Here is an 18,611-nt window from a genome sequence, read left to right on the forward strand (position 1 = left end):
GCTCTAAAGCTTCATTATGTCGTTTACGCTCCTCTTCAACTTCTTTAGCGTTTGATTCCCTCATACTGGAAAATAAATAATTACTCCCCGAAAAAGCTAGAGCATTAACAACAGCTCCACCGACCATCATCGCAATTGTTGCCATGTTTAATAATATAAAATATTCAAATGTTTAATTACTTCATTATGTCTTCCGGGATAAGTCCTTGTTTGATGAGCATATCCTTCGTTGCCATGGCCAATCCAATATCAAGAATGGCCATACCAATATCATAACTATTAAAATCAAGCTTGGGAGGTGTGGCTTTAGTAATCATTTTAGCCATACGGGCATAGCCAATGGCCAAGCCGGTGACCACCGCTGAATGATACGTCGCATTTACCAACATTTTACCATCTGTAACTGGAGTAGTCATGCTTCTTATAGCATTATATGAGGACTAACCTCTAATTGAACTTGTTGTTGCGGGGTGACGTTTTCTCTTCTCCGGTCTTATAAAAGAACCATACAGCCGCTATACCAGCAACTCCTACTAGTGCCCATGTTTTAATCGGATTTGAATTATTTATTAATTTCGCTTTGCGCGCCAGCCCTCCCTTTCTTCCTGCGGCTATTTTTTGGGGGTTCTTAGGAACTCTGGGTTTTAGTATTTTCTCATTCACAGGTGGTTCCTCATTCACTTGTTGTTGTGTGTTCACTTGTTGTTCCGCAATCTGTTGTGCAGTTTCGTTCACAGTCTGTTGTGGTGTCACCTGTTGTAATTGTGTTTCCGCAATCTGTTGAGTCTCCATTATTATTAACTGGGCATGTATGTTTAAATTGACAATACCTAGCCGTTATTAAAGCTGTGGTGAACGGAGCTAAGAACATTCCGAATCTATGATAAAACTCACAGCTTACCGAGCTTATAGCGTGTTCGATGAATGGGTCTTTCTCTAGAGATTCGCATAAATACAGGCGATGTTCTGCCGGGATGGGGAGAAACGTACTAGCTACGGCTGTGTATAGTTGTAATATAGAAGACCCTATCGTTTTAGTCATGGTAGCTCCCAGTCTAGACTCGTAACGCGCATACAGTTTTTTAATCTCTTCGTCGGTCATGTTATCAATTTTTTCGATGGTATAATTTTCTCCCAAATATTGGGAACATTTTCCACCGGCTACCAAAGCGGCGAGTCTTTCTCTATGTTTATCTACATGTTGATGTGTATGTTGATCAGGCTCAGATTCTTTGAGCATTTGTTCGATGAGTTCGTCGCATTCCATAATGTAATAGCTAAGGAGATATTTAAGTCTAACATAATATAATATGACATATCCAATACATCCCGTAATAATGAACTGTTGCGAAAGAATGAGGATTTCGAACCACATTTTATGTCATATTAACCGCTAATGTTCAATTTATCGTATTTTTCCTATAATTTTGTTACATTTGCTATAATTTTGCTATATTTGCTATAATTTTGCTACATTTTTGCTACATTTTTGCTAATTTTGCTATAATTTGCTAAGCAATTGTATAAGCAGCTGGTTGATCGGTTTTTAATACGAGTTTACAGTGCTTCGTTGCCGATAACAGTTTTCTGACTTTATCTCGTTCGGGCTTGGTATAAATGACATCATTTTCGCGTAAACATTCCTCGAATGAATCTCGGTCTTTGCAATGAAACAGTGCTACCCATTTGGTCTGCTCTCTGAGATCTTTCAGGACAGAGCTGTATTTTTGAGTAAGTACCCAAACGCTATGTTGAGTATGCCGACCGGAGAATGCTAAATACGAAAGCATATCTTTCTTTTTTGTGAGTTCTTTACTCGCGCTGCAGTCGTCTATTACGAAAAGGGTCGATTCTCCTTTGTATTTTTCGTGACATACTCGGAGGCAGTCTTGTAAACGATCGCCCGGATCGACTCTGTGTACCCCGTCGTCATTCATTACCCAATCTCTCGATAAGTATGTTTTATTAACGCTTATAGTCGGGCACAGAATAATAATATGGTCGAAAACGTCCCGATAATGACTTTCTAAAATATCTAGAATAAAAGCTGTTTTACCGCAGCCCGTTTGCCCGCATATGATAGCGCAGTGCGGATCTTTAGGTAAAAGATTATCAATAGATTGCTTGCACGAATCTCCCATTCTGTATATTAAGTTGCGCATCCATAATCACGTACAAATATATGTTTAATTTACCAGCCGTTTCCTGGAGCTTCGTTATCTGTATGGTGGCACCCTCGCTAGCATTTTCTATTCTCCTCCCACTGCCTTGTAGTTGGTCATCGTCCGTTGTTCGCATGTCGAGCCATAGCGCGTTCTTCGTGGTGAGGTATTCAACCATCGATACACTCCCGAGAGACAGATCTTTCACGACCGCGTTAACTTCCGGAGAACGTTTTATAGAAGGAAGTTTTTTAATCTCATCCCACTGGTGATACGCTAGCATTCCTTGGCTATATAGTTGATTAGAAAAGCCCTCGATAGTCAATTCTACTTTTGTAATCTTGGGATTGTAAAATTTCTCGGTATTTCTTTTAAACGCATCGGAGGGGTCCTCGAACAACATTAAAATACCCTTCAACGACCTCGTGGGGACGTTTAGATTGATATTCCACATCATATCTTTTTTCTCCCTCGTAATCTTTCGGTGTCGCAGCACGCGATCGTACAAAATGGCTAAACTTCCCGAATACTGGTTACGAATTTGTCTGGCTAATTCGGGATCCGTTATCATATCGTACTCCAGCGATATATTGTCAATAGAATAGCTAGCATCTTCACCACCGGTTCTGATTACTCTGTCGTAGTCATTAAAAGTGAGTTCGTATTCTAATCTATCGCCTAGGGATGCTTGATAAAAGGGCATGTGGGAATCTAGTAATTCAAAGTCTAGGGGAATATAGAATCTGTTACCTAATGCGTCGGCAACGGCCTTATCTTTTTCGTTGGTATCAACACCATTTTCAGCACCCACGCGCAGTCTCAATGTGTTCTTATTACAAATACCTTGGTACTGTAAGTTTTCCCGCTCTTTATCCGTTCGTCAGAGATCCATGTAACAATAGTATACATCGCTATCGTCGATACTCAAAACCTCATTACCGCTAATTTTAATCGCGATTTTCTTAACGATAGCACGACCTATGTTCTGAACGGGCTCCCTGTTAACGTCGGTAGAAGTCAAACTAATCGTAAATGCTAGTCGGACAGTTCCCGGAACTAACACATCGTGTGCGCCGAGATTAGGACAGCGAACCAGAAGCGTTTGATTCTGATCTATGGTACTAGGGTTATTAGTTATAGTTACAGACTGACGAATTGCTTTGACCCCTAATGGATCTCGAAGTCTACGTTGTGGGTTTAACTTGCGTCCGTATTGCGAAGACATTGTTTATATTGAAATTATGTACCCTATGTTTAATATAAAAATGACTGATTTTGATATTAATGACTTTGATCTAAGTACCTTTGATGATCCGAATCGAACCGAAGAGGGTACTGATGAAACCAGGTTTAGTAGTCTTAACGATGAACTTTTACAATCGTCCGTCAATGATTATTACGATGCCTTAAAAGAAGATACCCCAATAGGTCGTGACTATTCAAAGTTTGCGATAGATAGTAAAGGAATATTGCGACTGCGTGACTCTCTGCATATTGATCTTATGCATTCTCGTACTCGTAAGCCCCTAGCCTTGTCTACGATAGCCACTAAACACGGCATCAGCACTGTTCGTGATAAATTAGGTTATGTCGACTACCGACGACTTTCCGCGAAGACTATTAAGGTTCTTAGGACTGTGCGGGAAGAACTCAGTAACACAGATAATTTGGAAGAAGCCTCTAACGTGGCCTCGAACGGACTCGGAGAAATCTTGGATACCTATTACGATAATTCCACGTTACAGGTATCGGAGTTTAGTATTAGGGAATTACGAGGTCTTGACAAGGCAATGCGAACAATGAGGGGAGAACTCATCAATAATATAGCCAAGCTATCCGAAATCGACAAGCATATAGCGAAAGAGAAAACAAAACTCGAACAGGCGGGCGATGAGTTCAGTAGACGCCGCGTAGCGGAAAGATTGCTTAACTTAGAAGACGAAAGATCGGCCAGCCTCGAAGCAGCTTCCAGTAATAGAAAGGCACTTCGTTCACAAATCAGTCGTATTCGAGAAACTATCGATCAAGTCCTCAACGATGATACTACACTGGCCGATAAAATTAAAACATTGTTCAGAGAACAGGGAATAACCATTGCCAGTATTTTAACCGCGTTGGGATTTATTATATCAACTTTGACTCTCTCGTTAACAGGTGGCAGTACAGGTGATGGTACACCGCCTAACGATAAAAACGGGATAAAAGAGTGGATAAAAAAGGATTTAAAAGCATTAGGTTCAGCACTGGGAAAGCTCGCTGAGAAAGCCGCGGCTGCACTTCCCGGTATAATAGGGAGTGTTGTTTCCTGGCTATTGAATTTATTAGCTAAGACCACCACTTGGCTTAGTCAATTGCAGGGCTGTTGTATGTCTTCGCTAAGAACTATTTATCCACCAAATCATGAGTAAACCAACTGAGACTCCACCCACTACATGCGCTGTTTTTTCATCAATATGTTGTTGATTTTTAGCCTCAATATGCGGTGGTACTTGTGCGTTAGTAGATGTTTGTGCATTAAAAGATGTTTTTGCGATAGTTGGTGTTTGCGGCTTGACTATTCCCTTTTCGCCCGTGATCGTTTGCGTTATTAATTCGACGTTAATATCTGAATTTATACCTGGTTTTTGTTGATCGGTAGCGATAACAATTTTATTATTATAGCCTATCACTTGACCGATCTTAAGTTCCATATTACTCGGAGACATGTATAGTCACGGTGCATAAACAAAGACCACTTTTGATTGAGCGTACTGTTATGCATCTTGAAAACGCTTTAGAGACGATGGTATGTCAACTGGTGAATTAATGGCGTCCTCCACGTTTGAGACAAACTGTTTTTGCGCATCGAACGCTGTCCCAGTACCGATGATTCCCGTTCGTGTTTGCGATTGTGCACCGAGAATTGCCCACACATAAGTTCTTATCGATTCATTAACTCTTTCAAATCCTGGGTTAGTAAAATTATTTTCCGTTTTATCATTAAGAAATTCATTCCAAGCATCTGTTGTATCGTTTGGATGCACAAACTTTGTTATAATATAAGGAATGCCACTCTCAAAGTTCATACGATCTGCTCTAAACTGTTTACTCGAGAGAGCAAAGCCTGAAGGGATCACACCCTCTTTAATTAAATAATCGCTTTTATCTTCAATAGTTCTTTGTCCATTGTACGGAATACCTAGACCATGGCTAGGTCCTTTAATGCGCCAATCTTTACTCGTAGAAACATTAAATTCATTACAAATACGTTCGAAGGCCCTCTTATTATAATGATTATTTGCGTGATTCCATGCTGGATCCAGCGGTAATGGAGCACTAATTTCTTTGAGTATACGTCTAATCTGATAGTACACGTGAAATAATATAACAGACTTATATAGTTTAAATCCTGGGGCATTAACAGATACGCCACATCCCGTTGTGGCACACCATACGGCAAAGTTTAACTGATTCTGCCAAAATTGCATCGGACGGTTAAACCAATTGTCAATCATTTTATCGTTAGTTGCCGTTAAACTGTATTTTTCAAAGATATCATGGAATTTAACGGTAAACTCAGCACTGGAGGCAGTTACTATAATCGATTGATTAGTAATGTGAGTCGATTTCATATTTAAGTTATGATATAGTATCATTGTATATTTAATATGTATGTTACACTCCCTGGAATAACAAATGGTCAGTCTATTGAACTGCTTCATACTATCGATAACTCGGATGGACAACTCGAAGTAGCTCTATGCGACGTAACGTATTACCCGCTGTGGACCAATATAAATGCTATAAAAAATAATAATAATATGAGTATACCAGGTGAAAACAATGGTATTGACAGAGCCATTATTATACCTGATGGGTATTACAGCGTATGCTCACTCAATGATGAAATTTTTAAGTCTAATGGAATTAGTATCACACAAAATGAGTCGAATGGGACAGTGAAAATATACACTGGAGAAAAAGGTGTAATTATTTACAAGTACTTGGCAATTACACTTGGACTTGGACAGTCAGTAACATTACCACCCAAAAAAACAGTGACTGTATATGCATTACCCGATTTAGTTCCCTATAAAGAGTTGTGTATCCATCTTGATCAGATCAGTACGACGGATAATATTCAACAAGAAAGTCCTTCAACTCTACTCAGATGTGTTCCAGTGAAAAATGAAAAATATAATAGCGGTAGAACGGAATCTTTCTCAACATTACAATATAAAAAATTGAAGCGTGGTATTATTTCAGACCTCAAAATTTCTGTGTTAGATGTAAAACATCAACCAGTACATATAGGATACTTAAGTGTAACACTCCATATTGTAAATAATGGTTGATTCCATATTTAAGTTATGATATAGTATCATTGTATATTTGATATGTATGTTACACTCCTGGGAATAACGAATGGTCAGTCTATTCAACTGCTTCGTACTATCGATAACTCGGATGGACAACTCGAAGTCGCCCTATGCGATGTAACGTATTACCCGAGGTGGACCAATATAAATGCTACAAAAAATAATAATAGGATAATTACATTAACTTCATATGGTACTAGCAAATCCATTACTATACCTGATGGGTATTACAGCGTAAGCTCACTCAATGATGAAATTTTAAAGCCTAATGGAGCTAGTCTCACACAAAATGAGGCGACTGGGACAGTGAAATGGAACCATGCAAATATAATTGTATTGGACCAATCAGGTAGAAAGGAATTTAGTCGCTTAATTGGCACACATCCTGAGGTTAAATTACCTGATTTAGTTCCCTATAAAGAGTTGTTCATCCATCTTGATCAAATAAGCACGACGGATAATATTCAACTAGAAAGTCCTTCAACTCTACTCAGATCTGTTCGAGTGAAAAATGAAAAATATAATAGCCGTAGAACGGAATCTTTCTCGTCATTACAATATAAAAAATTGAAGCGTGGTATTATTTCAGACCTCAAAATTTCTGTATTAGATGTAAAACATCAACCTGTACATATAGGATACTTAAGTGTAACACTCCATATTAAAAATAATGGTTGATGCATCAGGCCCTGGAACACTAAGACAATGTAATACAATTGCGCTTTCCGATCTCGGAGACACAGAAGGATTTGATAAACCCTGTTACAATGGTAAGTTATACGCTTTACACTTACAGGATAATGTATACAAGCGGAAAGAAGTCACATTCACGGGTAATCTAGAAGATTTAAGCGATGTCGACGTTAGTAGACTAATTAAAAACACTTCGTATAATATTACTCGTATAATATTACTCGCAACGACGATAATAAATGGGCTATGATCGAAGCAAACATCGAGTGGCTACTGAATATCGTCATTACCCCACCTTATGTGATGATAGGTAAGGGACATAATTTAACTAAGATAATAAATAGTGACATCGTACTAGCGGCTTATATCCCATCAAAACGAAAAAGTGTGTTAGTTACCCCCCTGCCAGAAAACCCAGGTCATATGTTATATAGTCTTCCGGCCTTAAAAAATGTTACTTTAAATTTGGTTACTGAATTCGAAGATATTAAAGTTAACTTGAGTGCAATACCTAATATTTCTACTCTTATTATTGAAGTCTTGTTCGGAGATGCACCGGTAGATGCCTTCGAAATATTACCAGGTCTATCGATTAAATGGCTCAAGAAACACAAGCGTCAACGTTGCAGTATTATTCATATCGGAGCATCGCCCGTTGCAACCCTCGAGGGGGTCCAAATTATTAAAAGTGACAGCATTTCTCTTTCTAAGATATTCTTGCCGTATAATATACATTTGATAAGGTTGATGTATAGTCTCAAAACATTTAAGCAAGACCAATTAAAGACTATTATATGATCGTTATATACACTATGAGTTTATATCGGTGAAGCATTTGAAAAGATGGAAACTGTTGATGGATTTCGATTACATCAAATAAGCGACATAAAACATTGAATAGGGAAGGATAGGGAGTTGAGACTTGGATTGTATAAAAAGTATCGCAGGGCCGTGAATGCTCTGGACGGAGTTGACACCGCTCTTGTAGTATCTGGCATGGGACTCGGTGTAGCGGGTATCGGTTTACTATCAACTATAATCACCGCGCCTATCGTGCTCGGCATGGAAATAACCGCTGGAGTCTTGGGACTGGCAGGAATAGCGATAAAATTCATTTCTCGTAGGTTACAAAAGAAACCATTAAAACACGATAGTATTCGGATACTCGCCGAAGCAAAGTTGAACAGCATTGAGGATCATATTTCGACAGCAATGGCCGATTGTAAGATATCCGAGCATGAGTTTCGTTTAGTGCTGTCGGAACTCACCAAATACAACGAAATGAAGCAGGAGATTTGATCAAAATCTCGTAAGACCAGTGGTATTAGCGAAGACGAGAAAAAAAGTTCATTGAACAGGGGAGGCAACAAGCGCGCCAATTATTCCGTGCCAAAACCAAAGAACTGGTTGGAGATTAAAAATAGATTGCTTACTATCGTTTGATCACATTAAGACAAATGCTTACATAAATATATATAATAATGGAGATCGAAAAAACTATTAAATGGAGAGAATTACCACAAGGTTTTTATTATATCAGTGATGTCAAACCAACCAAATACGGTTATCAATTGTTTCTCATCAATTTACAAAAAGAGTGTAGTTATATAGTCTGGTCTCCTAGTAAAATGAACGAAGAACTTAATGAAAATGTTGAATATCGCTTTATCGATAAAAATAATGAAGAATATTTTTATTACCATTTAGACTCATCTAAAGCAATGATTGGCCCCATGTATTGGTAAGCTAGAGCCAATTTAACTTAATCTCATGACTATCGTTAAATCGCATAATCATTTTGGCATAAAAAATGCCCCCCTGTAGTAGCAGTATAGGTAATAAATCTGGCTCCAGTGGAAGTGGTCCAGAACCCCTATTACCTATAAAAATTTATATCATTGGCTCCAGGTGGTGGTGAGCTGGAGCCAATTTAACTTAATCTCATGACTATCATTGAATCACATCATCATTTACGCATAAAAAATCCCCCCTGTAGTAGCAGTATAGGTATATGAATCCGGCTCCAGTGGAAGTGAGCCAGAACCCCCATTACCTATACTACTAGAACATTTGATATTTTCTCAATGAAAGTTAACAATTCTATGACACATGTTTATATCAATGTGGATATCCGTGAAAAATGAAAAAGATGAAAAACATATGCAATATCTTGAATGGACTGTGTAAGATGTGACGAATCGTCACATGGCGCTGGCCTGTGGCAGAGGTTCTATGCTGGCTGCATTGAACTCTTGATAGGAGAGTTATCACAGCCCTAAGCTATCGTAAGAATGTCGTAAATCTAAGACAGAGCCATACCTGTTGTACGTACATACCTGTGTATATGTATATTTCATCCAAGATTGCGTCATACTCTGCAATAAGAATGACATACATTTTCACCACAATAATCTTTGAAGTTTGCATTCAATGGACCGATTTTAGAATAATTGATGTTGGTCTTTTCAATATTTAGGTGTATAATTACCCGTTTTATATTAAAAGAGTATCGATAATTGAGACCATTCAGACAATAAACCATTGTAAAGGAACTGGTCACCGGCCAAAAAATTATCCCTTGCTATGCTGTCAGACAAGCCAAGTCACTGAACTGCGTTCTGGAATAGATATGACACAATTATAATGTAGTTATTTCGCTTTTCAGCCAGATTTAAATCAAATCAGTTTAATAGCTCTACTTAATTGATAGAAAAGGGCGTTATCTACGGTTGCCCATAAGGGACATGGAGTCTGTTTTTCAATATTTTGATATTTCACTTACTTTTATCGTTACCTTTTGCAAATTAACACAATTTGTCATACAAATATGTGATAAATCATGTATAAAAACAACCCAAAACATGGAAAATGTACTTTCAAGTAGCGATTGAATCGCTGAAATGTGAAGCGAAAATGTCAAAAATTAAATGAAAATGTCAAAAGCAAAAACGAAAATGTCAAAAACAAAAGCGAAAATGTCAAAAACTAAACTGAAAATACAGAAAACTATTTCCACCGCGGTGATAATATTCCCACCGTGGTAGAAATATTATCACCGCGGTGGTTTTCTGTATTTTCATTTTAGTTTTTGACATTTTCGCTTTTGTTTTTGACATTTTCGTTTTTGTTTTTGACATTTTCATTTTAGTTTTGGACCTTTTCGTTATTGTTTTTGACATTTTCATTTTAGTTTTGGACATTTTCGCTTCACTTTTCAGCGATTCAATATCTTCTTTATACGCGATTTATCACATGTTTGTATGACAAATCGTGTTAATTTGCAAAAGGTTACGATAACAGTAAGTGAAATATCAAAATATTGAAAAATAGACTCCATGTCCCTTATGGGCCACCGTAATTATCTGTATGTTGATGTTAACAGGTGGTGTGTTTCATGAGACATCATTTGACAAATCCTAAATGTTTTGTGTGTCACCAGGCATAATGTTGGTGTTTTCTCTGTTAACTTGACTTTTGAGATAAACACACGAAAAAACAGTATGTCAAACTGACCCAGTATTCATAAGAATTGAACACGTATCTTAAAGGCTGAAATTCTGCTGTGCGATCAAAGGTATCGCAATTTGTCATTTAGAATAACGTTCCTTACTTTTGTCCTTGACTTTGTGTACAGTGTGTTTACACAAACTTCCTGCGAGCTTGCGAGAGGACCATTTGAAGGGGAAATATTTAAGTATCTTTTTGCACATTATTTCAATAACACGGGTGGTAACACTTCACTTATGCCCTATTCACCTGCACATGTTTGAATACCCATGCAAATATACTCACGTACAATATGCACACACGTGTAATTTTGTCATGCGAACACAATTGCACACGTGTGCAAAAGTACGGTCACGTGATATGCAAATAAGCCTGTGACAGTAGCGTTATGCCAAGTCACAACTGCACCGGAGTCAGGGAAGACTGTTCATTGGTGTTTGAAAATCATCATTAAAATGTGTTCATCACTGAATAAGCAGGTGGTAACGTGGTAACGATTTATAGATTGGTATTGATGACGCCGTTCGTGGTTGCTAGTTTCTTGGTATATGTCTCCGAATAGTTTCATCTACATGTGCGCATTTCCAAGAAAAGCTGCACCATGGAATAGACTATATTATCTTCGCCATCAGTTTCAAATTCAATTTAGTCTTGTTACATAGCTCTTGGTGGCTGTTATTTTAAGTCAAAAAACGTTACGAGCGCATGGGTAAGTGGTCCGTTTTCGATGTTCTATAAATTGTCAATTACTGGAAGTGTTAAATGTGCATTATTTTCTTGTGCGTGTTACAAGGATATAGGGGTGTATCGCATGGTCACACATTGCAGAGATATATAGATAGTCTTATATTGAAATATGTCAATTCTTATGTTAGATCGATTTTGTTTTAATTTTGTTACCTTTTATTAACGTTTCAATAAATTAGTACTTGTTTACTTTGTAGGTTTCCTGGAACAAGGTATTCTCGTGACAGACGTGAAGAGACTGTCGCGGTGCTATGTTAAATCTTGGAAGCTTATCGTGGACCTGTTGGCGGTAGCACCCCTCGATTTCTTTTACTTTCTGGTTGGATTCAATCCGCTTTTCAGACTGAATCGTATTCTAAAGTTTTGGCGCGTTAATGAATTCTACTCTGACTCAGAAACGCGGACAAGTTCCCCAATTGGGTTCCGCCTTTTCTTTCTTATTGTTAATATAATGTGCGTTATACACTGGAATGCATGTATATATTTCGCTATAAGCAAGGCGCTTGGATTCAGCTCAGATGAATGGGTGTATGACGACTCGACAGAGTATAAAAAACAATTGACTATAAAGTATTTGTACAGCTTTTACTGGTCAATGTTAACGCTGACTGCAATAGGCGACACCCCTGCTCCCGAAAAAATAGAATCAGTATTGTATTGTATTTGTGACACTCTTATCGGTGTCTTGATCTTTGCTACAATCTTCGGTAACATTGGTTCCATGATCAACCAGATGAATGCTTCAAGAACGGAGTTTCAGCATGATGTTGATGCCGTCAAAAGGTACATGGAAATCCGTAAAGTTGGGTCTGATATTCAGGATCGAGTTATACAGTGGTTTGCTTACACGTGGAACAATAAGCAATCTATCGATGACAGACAGGCTCTGGCAATCCTGCCGGAAAAGTTGAGGGCAGAAATAGCAATTCATGTACATCTTCATACCCTGAAACGAGTTGCAATCTTTCAGGACTGTGAGCCAGGCCTTCTAGTCGAGCTGGTCCTCAAGCTCAGGCTGCAAGTGTTTAGTCCAGGAGACTACATATGTAAGAAGGGTGATATAGGCAAAGAAATGTACATCATCAAGAGGGGCAAACTGGAAGTTGTTTCTGAAGATGGTAAGAAGGTGTTTGTAACTCTGTCTGATGGAGCAGTATTTGGGGAGGTGAGTATTCTTAATATCTCAGGTAACAAAACTGGGAATCGTAGGACCGCCAGTGTGAGAAGTGTTGGCTATTCAGATCTGTTCTGTCTGTCCAAGGATGACTTATGGGACGCACTTAAGGAGTATCCAGAGGCCAAAAAGATATTGATGGAAAGAGGTCAGCAGATTTTGAGGAAGGACAACCTACTTGACGAGGATGCTGCGCGGAGAGAGGAATTGCAGTCAATGTCCTTGGACAATCGTATATCAATGATCACTGTGGAGATTGATAAGATAGGCAAGGACATCGGAATCCTAACAGGGCGGTTGTCCGAGCTGCAGAAGACGTTAACCTCTGAACGCGGAGGGTCAGTTCATACCGAATTTGATTCCTCAGTCAGTGACACCTTGGTGGAAGTCAACCCAGTGAAGACCGAAATCGGAGAAGAGGAAGAAACGATTATTTCAAGAAAGTCGACGCCTCAGAGCAGACGTAATTCCAATGATCTGTCGGTAAAAGGATCACAGGCAACTATCGAGGAAGAAGAGAAGGTAAATATACCCGGAACGCCAGATAAATCCAAGGACGAAGCAGATTAGCTCTAGGTACGTCTATACGCCACCTCTAGGTACGTCTATACCCACGGGTATGCTGGGTAGTGACGATGTGTATATGAGACGTAACGTGCATTCGGCCTTCTGCATGTACATGTGCTTGGAAAGGAATTAAAATATTATGTCCATAATGCTACATGTGATCACGATAGTAAACTTCCAAGATTTGATATCCTACAATTGTGAAGTCTATTGCAGACAGAAATTAATAAAACAAATGCATCTCAAGCTTCCAATAAATACAGTGGAATCCATATAAGCTGGACTCGTGTGGGTGTGGAGTCTGGTTTAGAGAGCTTTCCTTTGGATTGTTGTGCGAATAGCGCCAGGTCGCTGAACAAGGTGTGGGAGTCCTGGTTTACTACTTGTTCACTCACATTTCGCTTACGGCTCTGTGTATTTGTAAGAATGGGCGTAAATTGTTACTATTTTCACAAAACAAATATATACAGGTTGCAGTTATTCACCACTACTTTTTTCAAGTAGTAGATACCTATATTGATTATATATAAAACTGTCGCAATAATCAGTTGTATTTGATTCCTCTCGTCAAAGAGTAGTTTTCGTCTTCAGCCTACATTTTCCCAAGAAATAAATTCTGTTTTTCTTTTCAAATCCAATGGTTGGTCCAGTGTGTGCCACTTTTTTCGCATGAATGGAACCAGATTAAGTGTACAGCTTTTTTCCGTGTTTGTTGAAACGCTCTTTGGTACTGCATTGATGTGACTGTATATTGAGGATTCACTGCTTGTATGACGTCAGGTGTACGTAACATTTATGATGTGTAGACACCTTCCTCTATATTTAGGTATGTGTATGTTATGATGCCGTTTGTACATGAGTAAAACGGGTGTATATGTTCAATCATAAAATACTTTCTTTAAAGAAATAGAGGTTATCACGCGAGTGTGTGTGGGGATGGTAAATATCCTGTATTAGGAATAAACATTATATTTAGCTAGCCTTGGCTATTCATAATACAGCAGTGCCGTAGCCAGTCAGGGGGCCGGGGACAAGTGATACTGTACAAACATTATCAAAAAAAGTTAACTAAGGCCTTGTACGGGATATTTACCATCCCTAAACACACAGACGTGATAACCTCTTTATCTTATAATGTTATAGTTCCAACTGAAACCTGTTCTTACAGTGACTGAGTTGGGTTTAACGCCGCTTTTAACAGTATTCAACCTGTTCTTATACAGTGGCGTAACTACATATATGCAAAAAAAACAATAGCCTACACAAATTGTTTCTACTAGGCTTTCGCGACAATCCATCGGTCTGTCCGATAGATTAACTGTCCTTTATCAAAGGAAAGCTGCTCTAACCCTAGTCTAGGAGACGTCACGGCCAAATATTTCGCCAAATGCAACTGTTTTGATTTGTGGTAAAGGCTCATAGCCGCAGAGTGAGTGAGTGAGTGCGTGAGTATGGTTTTACGCCGCTTTTAGCAATATTCCAGCAATATCACGGCGGGGGACACCAGAAATGGGCTTCACACATTGTACCCATGTCGGGAATCGAGCCCGGGTCTTCGGCGTGACGAGCGAACGCTTTAACCATTACATAGACGCAGAGGTCTACAAGCACAGGCATGGAAACTGATCCCGCTTGGCTAGTCCCCTCGCAAAATTGTTTCGCAATTTACATCTCCAAAGTTGCCCAAACTTATTTCAGTAGTTTCTCCGGCCGAATGGTGACTTACTATGACACCACAGGCTAATTTGCATATCACGTGACCGGACATTTCTTTTGTTTGTAAACAAGCGCGTTTATTCTGAAAACACGACAGACTGGACTAATGCAAGCCTTTCGGTGCACTTAACATATTGTTTTGCGTAATTATATAGATATACTACTACAACTGCGACAGTGAGGTGTATTACAATATATCTGTCTGTAGCAAAGTGCCCGTATCGCTTGCTCTCCGTAGGGCTTCGATGACTGCACGTGGAGCCGGACAACCAATGTAAACAAAGGATACGGGTGGACAGGCTCGCTGACTTGGCTGATGCATGTCATCGATCCCAATTGCGTGGACCGATGCTCATGATGTCAATCATTGGATTGTCTCGTCCAGACTCGATTACTTACAGACCGCCGTCATATAACTAATATTGCTGAGTGCGGCGTCAAACAACAAACAAGGGATAACTAAGCAAATGGAAGTATAATTTCATGTTTTAGGATACTTTCTCAATGAACCGTAGCCATTCTTTGGCATTTGTTTATCAAAATGTGTAGACTTGAAAATTATGAAACGGATGAAAAGCATATGAAATTTCTTGAATGGACTATCTAAGATGTGACGAATCGTCACATGGCGCTGGCCTGTGGCAGATGTACTATGCTGGCTGCCGACCGCAAGGGACTCTGGGTAGGAGAGTGGGCTTTGTCCTGCCCAGAAACCTACCCATTATGTGATAAATAGAGGTTATCACGTGAGTGTGTTTGGGGATGGTAAATATCCTGCATTAGGAATAAACATTGTATTTAGCGAGCCTTGTGGAAATATTTAATTTGTGGAAAAGGTTTCAAGCTTCAGAGGTCTACAAGCACTTATATGGCTTCTGATCCCGCGTGCCTAGGCCTAATGCCCTCGCAAAATGGTTTCAAAATGTATATCTCTAAAGTTGCCCAAACTTATAAAATGCCTTAGCTTCGTCACAGTTAGACACTGATTTTCAGTATATTAGACTGTTCTTTTGATAATGATAGCAATTATCCCTGTAGTTTATCCAGATTCCCGATGGTTAATGCTGACTCGATCGCCAAATGACAAGGGCGACGCCCACTCTCCTACCCAGAGTTCCATGCGGCCGGCAGCCAGGTGGCATAGTACCTCTGCCACAGGCCAGCGTCATGTGACGATTCGTCACATCTTTCACAGTCCATTCAAGATGTTGCATATGCTTTTCATCCGTTTCATGTTTGACAAGTCTACACATTTTCATAAACAAATGTCAAAGAATGGTTAACTTTCATTGAGAAAGTATGCAAATACGTAAAAATCTACTTGTTTTTGCGTAGTTATCCTATGTTTACATTGGTTGTACGGCTCCACGTGCTGTCATCGAAGCCCAACGGAGAGCTAGCGACACGGTCACTTTGATGCATAAATATATATTGTCATGCAACTCACTGTCGCAGTTGTAGTAGCATATCTATATAGTTATGCAAAACAATATGTAAAGCGCCCCCAAATACTTGCATTAGTCCGTTCTATACTGATTTCTGAAAATGCGCGTTTGTTTACAAACAAGGGAAAAGTCCGGTCACGTGATATGCAAATTAGCCTCTGGCAGTGGTGTTATGCTGAGTCACCACTGCGACGGAGTGTGGGGCGACGCCATGTTTGTTTATAAACACTGAAAGTAGTCCCGACTTGACCTTTGATATTTGCATCTCTATCCGCACATGACCCCAACGGATATCGTTTTTATCCGTTGGCTTTATCCTGCCGAGAAACCTACCCATTATATGATAAAGATATATATTAGTTGTTATCCATAACAGTTCTTATGAGGCCTACCACTTCATATATATTCTGAACCATATTTTCATGTAACCAAATGAATATACACTCTTCAAAAAAAAAGAAACGCTCAGGTAGTATGGAGTTCATTGAACCAGGCTACACAAAAAATCCGGTATATAAATTGGATATATGTTGTTGGAAAATGTTGGTGGCCTGATATTCGACAAACGGTGCGTCAAAACGCAGGTATTGTCGATTTGCAATGTCCTAAACTGCATTGTTTTCACACTTGTTCACAAATGCCATGGAGGAAAACAGTAAAGCAAAATGCAAGTGCAAGCTCTGGCATTTGTAACTCTTGGTAGTGGCTATACAATGGCAAGCATAAGCCAATAATTTGTCATTCAATTGTCAACATTTGTCAAGTTCGAAAATGCCGAGACTCAGCGCTGCCGATCGGAACATCGCCATAGGACGTATCCAAAGAGGGGAATCGCAGTCTCTGCTGCACGCAACTTCAACTTCCACCACAACACCTTTTGCCGCTTTTATGACCGATACACACAGTTCAATTCCACTGCAGAGCGTCCGAGAACCGGCCGACCAAGAGTTACCACCCCTGCACAGCATCGTTACATTCGACTGTTCCACCTACGTCATCGCAATGCCACAGCTACGCAGACTGCAGGAGGTATCCCTGGTTTAAGGAGGATATCGGACGAGGTTGTCAGGAACCATCTCCGCGAGGCTGGAATCCGACCCAGAAGACCAGTTATCGTCCCTGTTTTGCAACAGATCTATTGACAGCAACGCTTGCCTTGGTGCCATACCTTACAGCCTTGGAATTTAAGAAACTGGAGACGAGTGTGGTTTTGCGATGAATCACGTTTTCTTCTTCACCGGCGAGATGGAAGACAACGTGTTTATCGCCGTCGAAAGAGCGTTTTCCCCACATTGTGTACGTGAATTCGACAATTTCGGTGACGGTAGCATCATGGTGTGGGGGGCCATATCCTACACCAAGAGATCTGACTTGGTTGTGGTTCAAGGACGTTTGACAGCAAATCGCTACATGAATCAAATTCTTCAACCTCACCTCAACGATATTAACTCCATACATGACCATCTGTCATTATTGTGCCTTGTCAATGTGGAACTGACGTGAAAAGGAAGTCAACCGTTTAGACACTTACAAGCTCCTCACAGCGATAGCCCGTTCGCGGAGCTCTCTATACTATCGCTGCCAAGCTCCCCACAGCGATAGCCCGTTCACGGAGCTCTCTATACTATCGCTGCCACCTGTCAAAACTCCCCACTGTGATAGGTGGCCACAACCATGCTTGGAGTTGAGTTCGCAACCGAATGGCCGTTATGTTTACAAACAAGTGATGACTGTCGTGACGACGAATACACTTACCCCTGCTAAATTACTTTCCTTTTTTGACAATTTGAATTTTTATTTCATTAAAACTATCATGTAAATGATATAGTAAGAATGTAAGGGAGAAGTTGCTGGATTTTCCGTTAGTCTGCAATCTCGAACCAATCTGATTTTACAAATAACAAAGTAAATTCATCTGGAAAACATGGACCGCCGTCAACCTTTTCAAAATGAACTATGATGACATTCCCAAAGAAATAAACAAAAGTATGAACGTTACTACATTTGGGGTTAGAGGGCAAATTTCAAGATTCTTGTAGTGGCCGCGCCCACACTAGTGGCAGCGATGTTACCGAGAGTGTAACGAAGGTGTCACGCGCTGGGAAGGAGCTTGTATCGCTGCCATCAGTCTAAACTCCCCACTGTGATAGGTGGTCACAACTCTGCTTGGAGTTGAACTCAAAAATAGGTGTACTGGCATTCCCCAAAACACAAACAAAGGTATGAACGTTACTACATTTGT

The 18,611-nt window shown here is 39.7% G+C and overlaps 1 protein-coding gene across 2 annotated transcripts in view; it reads left to right on the forward strand.

The window, feature by feature from the left end:
* The window catches only part of LOC124151842 (cyclic nucleotide-gated cation channel alpha-3-like), a 28,413-nt gene extending 14,323 nt beyond the window's left edge, over positions 1-14,090 (forward strand). For both annotated transcript variants that reach the window (XM_046524495.2, XM_046524496.2), the window contains one exon: positions 11,665-14,090. In XM_046524495.2, coding sequence (XP_046380451.1) covers positions 11,665-13,211 — 1,547 coding nt within the window. In that variant the 3' untranslated portion in view covers positions 13,212-14,090. The remainder of the gene's footprint in view (positions 1-11,664) is intronic.
* Positions 14,091-18,611: the final 4,521 nt, after the last annotated feature.

Source organism: Haliotis rufescens, unplaced genomic scaffold, assembly GCF_023055435.1.
Source record: "Haliotis rufescens isolate VD_foot unplaced genomic scaffold, xgHalRufe1.0.p SCAF_7, whole genome shotgun sequence".
Taxonomy (NCBI): Eukaryota; Metazoa; Mollusca; class Gastropoda; order Lepetellida; family Haliotidae; genus Haliotis; species Haliotis rufescens.